The 13097-nt window shown below is 38.7% G+C and overlaps 1 protein-coding gene across 1 annotated transcript in view; it reads right to left on the minus strand.

Annotated features, from left to right (window-relative positions):
- The window catches only part of LOC128649747 (phospholipid-transporting ATPase ABCA1-like), a 2013556-nt gene that overhangs the window by 160134 nt on the left and 1840325 nt on the right, over positions 1-13097 (minus strand). Inside the window, exon 45 of the mRNA XM_053703184.1 lies at positions 3676-3810. Coding sequence (XP_053559159.1) covers positions 3676-3810 — 135 coding nt within the window. The remainder of the gene's footprint in view (positions 1-3675; positions 3811-13097) is intronic.

Raw genomic sequence — 13097 nt, forward strand, 5'->3', positions numbered from 1 at the left:
GTACTTTGTTTCAATGTTTTTATAACATGTATATCTAATTTCTGTACTATATAATAACTTCAATAAAAAAAAAAACACACAGATTGGAATAGAAACCTAGTCCCTGATCCTGGACTGAGACTGGAACTATCACACCCAGGGAGAAGAGATCCTGTACACATTGTAAGAACGCCTCTCTCTTTATCTGGTCTGCAGATAACCTCGAGAGGTGGAACCTGCCCCTGGGGGGAAAAGTCTTGAATTCCAATTTATATCCCTGAGATACTATGTCCACAGCCCAGGGATCTGGGACATCTCGAACCTATGCTTGGGAAAAAAGAGAAAGTCTGCCCCCCACTCGATTTGCTCCCGGATCGGGGGCAAACTCTTCATGCTGATTTAGAATCAGCTACGGGCTTCTTCGATTTGTTCCAAGACTGACTGGGTTTCCAAGAAGGCTTGGACTGTTCCTGCTTGGTAGAGGCAAGGGAAGACTTACCTCTGAAGCTTACGAAAGGAAAGAAAATTACTCTGATGCCCTTTCATTCTATTCCTCCTATCTTGAGGTAGAAAAGACCCTTTTCCACCCGTAATATCAGAAATCATTTCTGCTAGACCAGGACCAACCAATGCCTTACCCTTGCAAGGGAGAGTCAAAAGCTTGACCTTAAAAGAGACATCTGCTTACCAAGATTTCAGCCACAAAGCCCTGCGGCCTAGTACGGCAAAACCAGATGACTTGGCTCCCAGCCTAATCCCCTGCAAGATAGCATCAGAAATAAAAGAATTAGCCAGTTTAAGAGCTTTAATTCTGTCTTGAATTTAATCTAAAGGAGTCTCTACCTGAAGAGAATCCAACAATGCATCAAACCAGTAGGATGCATTCTAAATACAAAAGACAGGCATTTAAATGAGCAGATTCTTGCTCTGTATCAGACATAATTTCAGAAAATGTACTTCCTGCTAAATAAATTGCAATTAATTGTTAGTGTCACACTTCAGCTTAGGGTATATTCCCACAGAAGAAACACTATACAATTTGACCGAGCGACTATGCACTCAAAAAAGCCTCAGGCTACCTCACACCTCAGTCTTAGCTGAGGCGCCTACCTGCCACCAACTCCAGAGACAAAATCAGATAAACACCCTCACTCTATCCTCTGGCATCGCTCTGAAACTGAAACCGACGGAGCGTCACGTGATCGGCTGAAAAACTGCTGCACCACAGAGAGGCGCGAAACATAGAAAAACATAGAAAAATAGATAACCCAGTTACCTTCTTGTACATCTGGCAAACAATATACAGGTATGTCTAAACTGCTCACAGAGAAAACCTTCATCGTAAACAGCTTCTATTCTACCTAACTGAATCCTTCAATCTGCTATTGAAAAACACAGGACCGCAATCCTCACAAAAATACTTCCAATAAAGTATAGATCGTTTTCCTCAACATTTTCCAGAAAGACTTAAATGAGCCTAATCAAATTAACCCTTTCATTCCCTGAAAGGGTTACAGTCTCAGTCACAATGCCTTGCTCCATACCCAATTATATTTACTTAAGGATTACCTGTCCCATGAAAAGCTATGTACAGTAAATTCTGTAAGTGCATAGTCTCCCCACCTGGAAGAAAAGGGCACTTACCTGCCAAATCCGCTGTCCGGCAGGTAGACAGCTCACTAGGTATGCAAGGACACAGTTCCTCACAGAGACCTGTAGAAAAGAAAGCAAAGAGTAACCTACTCTGATTTTCTATACTAGGGTAGCACAATGTTAGGAAAAACACAGTAAGACCCACCTTACAAGTTCCTAACTACTTGAAAGCCACCACTACCCTTACTAAAGAGATTAATGTGGAGTACGGCTAGACCCCAAAAACTTGCTTGTAGAAATTCATTTTTATCAGATACCAAAATCTTCACCTCTTCCATGTACGAAGGCAAAGAGAATGACTGGGGTTTGTGGGAAATGGAGTGATACTTAACAGCTTGGCTGTAGTGCTCTTTGCCTTCTCTTGCTGGCCATGAGTGATATTCCCAACAGTAATTGATGATGCAGTGGACTCACCATATCTTAGGAAAGAAACTGGGGAATGGGTAATACAGGGATTATCTATCTTTTTAAACAATAAAAATTCTGGAGTAGAGTGTCCCTTTAAATTTTGTTGAGTAGTATGTCCATTTAAAGAGAGGCAAATGTTTTGGTGCTTTGTTACTCTAGAATCATGTTCAAAGCAAGCTTGCAATACTATTAAGGCTTTTTAAATCCCTACCGCTGTTAGGACGTTGCATGCTGTCCAAAGTGCGCTGGGATTTAGCGCCGTTAAGATGCCATGGAACGTCCTACTGAAGCCAAACGCACTTCCTGTATGGGATTTTGGCCTGGAGGGCATGCCTAGTGCCATAGGCACTCCCCTTGAACCCGATCGAATTATTGAAATCTTGCGATCACATAATGTATTGCGTGATTTCAATTTGTCAATTTCGATTCAGATAGAGCATACATTTTTATCTATTATTAAATTTGCTTTGCTGTATTGCTCTGTTGAGAACATATCTAGGTAGTCTCAGGGTAGTCTCTAGTGAAATGCTTGTGCAATGCCGCTCCCTGCTCACTGGCGGCCAATTGGCCGCTAGCAGGGGTGTCAATCATCCGGATCGGATCAGGATGATTTCAGTTCGCCTTCTAAAAGGTGGCAGACAAGTTAAGAGGCAACGGTCATACGACCGCTGCTTCTTAACTTCCATTTCTGGTGGACCAGAAACGATGGGGCTCCGAAGCAGCATCCATTGCTTAATAAATGGAGTCCGATGTCTCCAAGAACTCTAAAATGAATGTAAAACTCCTGTGTTTAGTATAGTTGCAACTGTATGTTACTAACAACAGAATTGGAAGGTAATGTTTCAGATAATTTAAAAGTAGAAAAGCTGTGCAGCAGTGATTACTAACAGGCAGATGCTTGTATAGTAAGAGAAAGTGCTCATACTAATTTATAATCAGTAGTCACACTTCACCTCTAATATCACTTCCAGCGGTTTATGCTTGTTTACAGACTGTGTTGCTTCTACACATGTTCTCCCATAAAGTAATGATATACAGTAAAATATTTCAGTAGCGCTTAGAGTATATTTCTAAGTATAATTTATTTAAATGTATGTATCAAGTCTGGCTCTTAAATGAAACCTCACTATAAAATATAGGATAATAAAAATAAACTAAAACTAATGAATCCTTTAGCAAATTAAACCAACTGTCCCTATTTGAGAGGCATAGTCCTGGATTCTTAACTCTGTCCTGCTGTCCCTCTGATACATATATGTCGCTATTTGAAGAATGTCCCTTAGCCCCATCCCCTGAGCACCCAGACACACCCACAAACTGCACAGACACACACACAATCCCGCCCACTAACCATCCATGATCCCACCCCTCCCAATACAGCTCCACCCACAAAATGGTGACTATTCCCCATAAACCTTTTAAGTCCCTGAAACCCAGGCACAAATGTTGGGTGGTTTGCAATACAGTAGATACTGTTATGTGCAAAAGTCATGTTTAATTGATGCAACATAGACTGTGCAAGGATTTTCAATTGAATTACATTTTAGTTTTACTTTGGTACTGGCTAAACCCTGATCATAAATTTAAAAAAAAGTGTCAAGATTTTTAAATCATATACTGAATTAGAAATGTTACCAAAAATATGATAGGTGGACATCCAATCAGGGCCATGGCTGTAGAGAGTTTGCGTTTATTTCCACCGCTATATGTGCCTGCTGATCTGATTGCGTATTTGCACAATCCCAGCTTCCTGATTCCCCATTCCGCAACCTAAAGCAAACATAAAATATATAAATAAATAAAAGAACAAACCAATTAATAAATAGTAAGTAGCAATTTAATGAATACTTTACAATTAATATGTTATACTTTTAAATGCTAATTTTCTTTGGTACCTAATTGTAATGTATGCTTTTACATGCCTAAAAAACATTAATTTTTTTAACCAGAGAAACTGAATATGTTTAAGTATAAACATCTTATGAATGTTGATCTTATTTTTCACCTCCTGCTAATAAAACATTCTTCTCATTTATATTTACATTTCATAGTGTTCAGCAGAGGAATCTTATGAGACTATGTATCTCTCTGTCATTCCTATTGAAGAATATCTTTCACCCGAGAGATATCAATATCCGGCCACTGAGCATTGCAAACGGGACAGAATTTTATAATCTCTCTGCTTGAGAGAATAGATGGTCTCATCAAAGCATCTTAAACTGACTGCTTGACTTGTGATACAGCAGGGATTCTGTATTTCTCATCTATGACCCTTACTCACAGGATTTTTTTTCCCCCTGTTCATTTATGTCATCACATTTAAAATGTTATGTGTACTGGGAAATATTGCCTGCTTTTTAACAACATATAAAATCATACAAAGCCATAATTTTCTATGGTTATCTGCTACATCCATATCAAATAGCAGGCTATAGTATATAAAGTATATCAAGTAAACAATATCTTGTTATAATAATAACTCTTCTGGAGCACACATAGGGTAGTTATTCTCAAAGAGCTCCTTACCTCAATTGGTGATAACTTGCAATTCTGGTATGTTTATGTCAGTTGTACGCTTGTAAAATAAACAAAAGTGCCCCTCCCCCCTCTCAAAAATGATACAGGTAAAAAAAACTTTATCCAAACTGCTTGAGACCAGAAAAAGTTTGGATTTTGGATAGTTTGGATATATATATATATATATATATACTATTATTTGTATTTTAGAACACACAAAAAATCAAAGACACAGCCAGAGAAGATTGTGACTTAAAAGTGTTGAACATTTTTAATTTTTGCTAAATTTTTCTTTTTTTAAAATATTAATTAAAAAGTTTGGATTTCAGGAATATGCTTGGATTTAGGAATTTCGGATTTGGGAATTTGTACCTGTAACAATTTTAATCAAAATAAATCATAACTATAGTATTTCCATATATACTTCCATTTATCCCACAAACTAGTTTGTAATTTATCTTCCATATTTCCTCCACTTTTATGAATATCTCTTTGTATAAAAAGCATATTTACTATTTATAATGCTTTGTTTACATAGGTATTGACAATCATGTATAAACTGATGTACCCATGTACAGTTAATAAATAATAAGAATAATAATTAAAGGGACATGAAACCCATTTTTTTTCTTTCGTGATTTAGAAAGAGCATGTAATTTTAAACAACTTTATAATTTACTTCTATTATCTAATTTGCTTCATTCTCTTGCTATCACTTGCTGAAAAGCATATCTAGATATGCTCAGTAGCTGCTGATTGGTTGCTGCACATAGAGGCCTTGTGTGATTGGCTCACACATGTGCATTGCTATTTCTTCAACAAAGGATATCTAAAGAATTGAGCAAATTAGATAATAGAAGTAAATTGGAAAACTGTTTAAAATTACATGCCCTATCTGAATCATGAAAGTTTAATTTTGACTAGACTGTCCCTTTAACTTGACTCAAACCACATAATATATAGCATGTAAAAACATGGAGTCTGTATTGTGGACTTTGTACATGGTTCTCTATTTTTGTAAGTGTAAATCTTTATTAGAAAGCTATAAATAAAACAAAAGCATCAGGGATGTTGTGTAAATCAACTTTTCTAAAGTGATGGTAAATCCAAGCCTTTAAAAAATGCTAGGATTTAACATCCCTAAAACCTACTCTTTGTATGCCATGGCCTCCTCACTAAACTCAGCGGCTACGGCCGCCCACAGCACAGCACTATTTTCTCAATGAGGTGATGTCTCCATCTCTAAACCAATAGCCGTGCTAGCATATAGAACACTGTCATATGACTACTACGGCTATTGGTTTAGAGGTGGAAAAGTCACCTCTTTGAGAAAAGAGCGCTGTGCTGTGGGCGGCCAGAGCAGGGTTGTTTAGAGAAGAGGTTGCGGCATAGAAAGGTTAAGTTTAGCACTCTTTTTTAAAAACTGAAAACTTATATTATCAAATTTGCTTTATTATCTTGGTATTCATTGTTGAAGGAGCAGCTATGCACTATTGGGAGCTAACAATACACATCAAAGAAAGGCATTTGTGTACAGCCACCAATCAACGGTTAGCTCCCAGTAATGCATTGTTGTTCATGAGCTAACATAGAAGTAAATTGGAATGTGTTTAAAATCATATGCTCATGTCAATTTAATCACTCAAATTCATTTTATGGGCTCCATTTATGAAGTTACCATTGAAGCTTTGCAGTTCAGGCTTGCTCATGTGACCTGTTCAACCATAAATTAAGAAACACCTCAGAGGTGGTGGAGTTATATCCTCCTAGGCAAATCAATAGGTTGCAGGAGATCAGGGGCAGTGTTGAATGAGTATTTGTTCGTGCATTGATAAATGGAGGCAGCAGATGCTACCTTGTGACCTGCAAGCGTGGGTGGACAGGTTCCCTGCTTGTAAATCTTCTCTTCTTGCATATTAATAAATATAAGCTTATGTCTTATTTATGTCTTATTTATTGCTTTTATCAGTTGACTCTGATACATGGCTTTTGGGGAGTATAATACAAAAGTAGGATTTTCCTAGGAACTGATATCTTACAATAATACATGTCTAATGATGATGCTCCAGTTATTTTGGAAAATAAGTTATTTTGTTGGGGATTAGTCATGAAGTGTCTCCAAAATGGAATTTTAATAGGAATTCTGAAAACTGTAAAGAAAAATCATCTAGTCCTGTTCTACAAAGATAAACAAAAGGCATTTTTTCTCCATTGTTGCCACTTTTGCATTCTCAGGTTTTTGCTTTTGTGTTGACATCTCCTCAATATTCTGTTATAGCTTTTAAATCAGCTACAACAACCACAGCAAAACAACTTCTGACCTCTCCAAGGTCTCCATTATCTTTCTAAGGAGTGTACAACCTCAGGGGTTACAAATACAAAGGGTTGTTCAGGTCATTGTGTTGAACGTGAATATGATTTTTTATGGATTGATAAAGCTATGAAAAGGTTGATCATTTAGTAGCAAACAGAAAATGTGTATACATTGATTTGTTTCTAAGGGTAACTGAAATTAATTTCTAGCTGTAAACAAGATTATATTTTTGTTTCTTTTCCTTCATTTTTCTAGTTTTGTAATGAGGCTGTTGCCTCAGTCAACATTTTTCTTTCAGAATTCAGATAAAAGTAAATTGGAAAGTTGTTTAAAATTGTGTGCTCTATTATTAACTGCACACAGTATTTTTATATGCACACATTCTAAGGCACCATCTTCTTCTTTAAATGAGTTCACATTGTATAGTTATATGAGTTTGTGAGTTGCTGATGGCTGTCACATGACACAGGGGGCGACAAATGGAAAAATTATAAAATTATCAGAAAAAAAATCTGTTGTGTTTTTTTTACTATACATTTGTTGAATATGTAAATCTACTGTGTGTAATGGACATTTAATAAATAAACAGATCATTTCTTTAATTCATCCAGTTTGAGTGAACCTAGCAAAGGATTATTCTAATCTGTTTCTCAAATAAATATATATTTGGGGATATCACCTATTTTCTTTGTAAAATATTCTTCACTTAAAGTGACATGGATGTCAAAATTACATTTTTAAGATACAGATAGTGTAATCAATACTGAAAAAAAATCCAGTTTACTTTTGCTATCAAATGTACCTGTTTCTCCTTGTATGAAACTTGGTATTTTCCATGAGAGCATACTGATTTAGTGCTCAAAATATTAGCCTACTTGGTATTTTACATTAGAGCATACTGATTTAGTGATCAAAACATTAGCCTACTTGGTATTTTCCATGAGAGCATACTGATTTAGTGATCAAAACATTAGCCTACTTGGTATTTTCCACAAGAGCATACTGATTTAGAGCTCAACATATTAGCCTACTTGGTATTTTCCATTAGAGCATACTGATTTAGTGTTCAACATATTAGCCTACTTGGTATTTTCCATTAGAGCATACTGATTTAGTGCTCAACATATTAGCCTACTTGGTATTTTCCATTAGAGTATACTGATTTAGTGCTCAACATATTAGCCTACTTGGTATTTTCCATTAGAGCATACTGATTTAGTACTCAACATATTAGACTACTTGGTAGCTTGTTTAGATGTCTCCTATCCAAAGAATGACGCACTTTCAGTTTGTGTTCAGTCTTCTTTATTGAACAGGTGTCTAGCTATACATTGATTTATGCAACAGAACCAATGGCACTACTAATGATCTTAAACGTACCTACGTTTTTACCCATAAAAGGAGAAGGTATATTATACTCTATAGCAACTCTCCGGGTATTGGTGCTAGTGTATTAAAAATATCATGAATCACAAATTGCAGTAAGAGACTTACTACGAAAAGAATACAAGTAAGTCTCTTCTTACTGCAATTTGTGATTCAGTTTAGCTATACATGTCATGTTCACTAGCTTAGTTTACCATAGAGTTTTACAACAGAGTGGCAGAAGCTACTTCACTTTAAAGCTCCCTCTTCAGGATGATTTTGAAGAGCTAAGCGAATACCACAGTATATCAGTCTATGGAGTTGTTACATAGATTACCTATTTATCTCATTAGGACTGGTAGTGAGGATGACTTCAAAAGGTTCATTACAATACTGAATAGGAATAGCTTGAATTTGAAACTTACATCATATGAACAGAGAAATGGTTAAATTTCTGGACATAAAAATATACAGAGATAATCATAATCAACTAAAGACAAATCTATATGGAAAAGATACAGCAACAAACTCAATCCTTAAATTTGACAGTTGCCATATATGGCAGACCAAAAAAGCAATTCATATTGGCGAGTTTCTTCGCATTAGGAGAAATTGTTCTGAGGACAGAGTCTTCTTTGAAATATAGCTAGGGAAATTAAAATGAGGCTGAAAGCAAGAGGATACACTTGCAATGCCATCCATAAAGCATTTCGGAAAGCCCTACTAACACCAAGACAACATCTATTGGTGCCAAAGAAAAAAGCCATAACCAAAGATGAAAAGGTTAGATTTGTCACTACCTTTAATACCCAATACCAAACAAGCAACAATATACTAAACAGACATATTAAGATTCTAAAATCAGATAATGATTTGGCTCAATTTGTCAGGGACAGAATCCTCACGAGTTGGAGGAGAGCCCAGACTATTGGCAATAAATAGGTTAAGGAGCCACTTTATTAGAAAAAAGTCCAACAGAAACATATGTGGTACTTATCCATGTGGCTCTTGTAGCTTTTGTAAATATGTGAACAATGAAAGGGAATTCAAAATCTTCTCAGGCGGGATCAGAAAAATGTATGGATTTTCTAACTGCAGAACCAGAAATGTTGTATACTGCCTGTTTTGCATATGTGGGAAAAGGTATGTGGGTATCACTACCCAGGAACTGCGTACCAGATTGGGAGAACACATTAATAGCATAAAGACTTGTGAACAGAAAAAAAGAGAAAACAGAATTTATGCTTACCTGATAAATTTCTTTCTCTTACGGTGTATCCAGTCCATGGATTCATCCTTACTTGTGGGATATTCTCAATCCCTACAGGAAGTGGCAAAGAGAGCACACAGCAGAGCTGTCCATATAGCTCCCCTCAGGCTCCGCCCCCCCAGTCATTCGACCGACGGTTAGGAGAAAAAGGAGAACCATAGTGGGCAGTGGTGACTGTAGTTTTACAAAAAATAAATTTGAACCTGACTTAATTGCCAGGGCGGGCCATGGACTGGATACACCGTAAGAGAAAGAAATTTATCAGGTAAGCATAAATTCTGTTTTCTCTTACATTGGTGTATCCAGTCCACGGATTCATCCTTACTTGTGGGAACCAATACCAAAGCTTTAGGACATGGATGAAGGGAGGGAACAAGTCAGATAACCTAAACGGAAGGCACCACTACTTGCAAAACCTTTCTCCCAAAAAAATAGCCTCCGAAGAAGCAAAAGTATCGAATTTGTAAAATTTGGCAAAAGTATGCAGTGAAGACCAAGTCGCTGCTTTACAAATCTGTTCAACAGAAGCCTCATTCTTGAAAGCCCATGGAAGCCACAGCTCTGGTGGAAAGAGCTGTAATTCGTTCAGGAGGCTGCTGTCCAGCAGTCTCATAAGTCAATCGGATAATGCTTTTCAGCCAAAAGGAAAGAGAGGAAGCGATAGCTTTTTGACCTCTCCTCTTACCAGAATAGACAACAAACAAGGATGACATGTGTCTGAAATCTTTAGTTGCTTTTAAACAGAATTTTAAAGCATGAACCACATCAAGATTGTGTAACAGCCTTCTTCTTAGAAACTGAATTAGGACACAGAGAAGGAACAATGATTTCCTGGTTAATATTCTTATTAGAAACCACTTTCGGAAGGAAACCAGGTTTTGTACGCAAAACAACCTTATCTGCATGAAACACCAGATAGGGTGAATTACACTGCAAAGCAGACAATTCTGTAACTCTTCGAGCAGAAGAAATAGTTACCAAAAACAAAACTTTCCAAGATAATCACTTAATATCTATGGAATGTAAAGGTTCAAACGGAACCCCTTGAAGGACAGAAAGAACTAAATTTAGACTCCATGGAGGAGCCACAGGTTTATAGACAGGCTTGATTCTGACTAAAGCCTATGCAAACGCTTGAACGTCTGGTACTTCCGCCAGATGCCTGTGAAACAGAATAGATAGAGCAGATATCTGTCCCTTTAAGGAACTAGCTGACAATCCTTTCACCAATCCTTCTTGGAGAAATGACAAAATCCTAGGAATCTTAATCTTACTCCATGAGTAACCCTTGGATTCACACCAACAAAGATATTTCCACCATATCTTATGGTAAATGTTCCTGGTGACAGGTTTTCTAGCCTGGATCAAAGTATCTATAACTGATCCAGAGAACCCATGCTTAGATAGAATTAAGCGTTCAATCTCCAAGCAGTCAGCTGCAGAGAACTAGATTTGGATGCTTGAATGGACCTTAAATTAGAAGATCCTGCCTCGATGGCAGTGTCCATGGTGGAACAGATGACATGTCCACTAGGTCTGCATACCAAGTCCTGCGTGGCCACGCAGGCGCTATCAAAATTACCGAAGCCTTCTCCTGTTTGATTCTGGCTACCAGACAAGGGAGAAGGGGAAACGGTGGAAAAACATAAGCCAGATTGAAGGACCAAGGCGCTACTAGAACATCTATTAATGCCGCCATGGGGTCCCTGGACCTGGATCCGTAAAGAGAAAGTTTGGAGTTCTGACGGGACGCCATCAGATCCAACTCTGGAATACCCCATAGCTGGGTAAGCTGAGCGAAAACCTCCGGAAGGAGTTCCCACTCCCCCGGGTGAAAGGTCTGACGACTCAGAAAATCCGCCTCCCAGTTGTCTATTCCTGGGATGTGAATTGCAGATAGATGGCAGGAGTGATCCTCCGCCCATTTGATGATCTTGGATACTTCCTTCATCGCTAGGGAACTCTTTGTTCCTCCCTGATGATTGATGTCCGCTACAGTCGTGATGTTGTCCGACTGAAACCTGATGAACCTGGCCTCCGCTAGTTGAGGCTATGCCTGGAGCGTGTTGAATATCGCTCTCAGTTCCAAAATGTTTATCGGGAGAAGAGACTCTTCCCGAGAACATAGGCCCTGAGCTTTCAGGGAGTCCCAGACCGCACCCCAGCCTAACAGACTGGAATCGGTCATGACAATGATCCACTCTGGTCTGCGGAAGCACATTCCCTGAGACAGGTGATCCTGAGACAACCACCAGAGAAGATAATCTCTGGTTTTCTTGTCCATTTGTATCTAAGGAGACAATCTGCATAATCCCCATTCCACAGTTTGAGCATACACAGCTGCAGTGGTCTGAGATGAATTCTGGCAAAGGGAACAACGTCCATTGCCGCAACCATTAACCCGATTACCTCCATGCACTGAGCCACAGAAGGCCGAGGAACAGAATGAAGAACTCGGCAAGTAGTTGAAAGTTTTAACTTCCTGACCTCCGTCAGAAATATTTTCATCTCTACCGAGTCTATTAGCGTTCCCAGGAAGGGAACCCTTGTGAGCGGGGGCAGAGAACTTTTTTCGACGTTCACCTTCCACCCGTGAGACCTTAGAAAGGCCAGAACTATTTCTGTATGAGCCTTGGCTCTTTGAAAAGACGATGCCTGAATTAATATGTTGTCCAGATAAGGTGCTACTGCAATGCCTCGCGGTCTTAGTACCGCTAGAATGGACCCTAGCACCTTTGTGAAAATTCTTGTCCAGAAAGGCGAACCTTAGGAACTGATGGTGATCTTTGTGGATAGGAATATGTAGGTAGGCATCCTTTAAGTCCACGGTAGTCATATATTGATCTTCCTGGATCAATGGTAAGATTGTCCGAATGGTTTCCATTTTGAATGATGGAACTCTGAGGAATTTGTTTAGAATTTTTAAATCCAGGATTGGCCTGAAAGTTCCTTCCTTTTTGGGAACTACAAACAGGTTTGAGTAAAAACCCAGTCCTTGCTCTGCAGTTGGAACTGGGTGTATCACTCCCATCTTTAGAAGATCTTCTACACAGCGTAAGAACGCCTGTTTCTTTGTCTGGTCTGAAGACAAACGAGAAATGTGGAACCTTCCCCTTGGGGGAGAGTCTTCGAATTCTAGAAGATACCCTTGAGCAACAATTTCTAATGCCCAGGGATCTGGAACATCTCTTGCCCAAGCGTGAGCAAGAGAGAAAGTCTGCCCCCTACTAGATCCGGTCCCAGAGCGGGGGCTACCCTTTCATGCTGTCTTGGTAGCAGCAGCAGGCTTCTTGGCCTGTTTACCCTTGTTCCAGCCCTGCAAAGGCTTTTATGTTGCTTTGGGCTGGGAAACGTTACCCTCTTGCTTTGCGGTTGCAAAGGCTGAAGCAGGTCCGCTTCTGAAGTTGCGAAAGTAGCGCAAATTAGCCTTAAAAGGTCTATCTTGTGGAAGGGCATGGCCCTTTCCTGATATTAAGTAATTTTGTTTTGGACGACACATCAGCCGACCATGATTTGAGCCAGAGCGCTCTTCGCGCCACAATTGCAAGACCAGAATTTTTCGCCGCTAATTTAGTTAATTGTAAAGCGGCA

Source organism: Bombina bombina, chromosome 2 (genome assembly GCF_027579735.1).
Source record: "Bombina bombina isolate aBomBom1 chromosome 2, aBomBom1.pri, whole genome shotgun sequence".
NCBI classification, from domain to species: domain Eukaryota; kingdom Metazoa; phylum Chordata; class Amphibia; order Anura; family Bombinatoridae; genus Bombina; species Bombina bombina.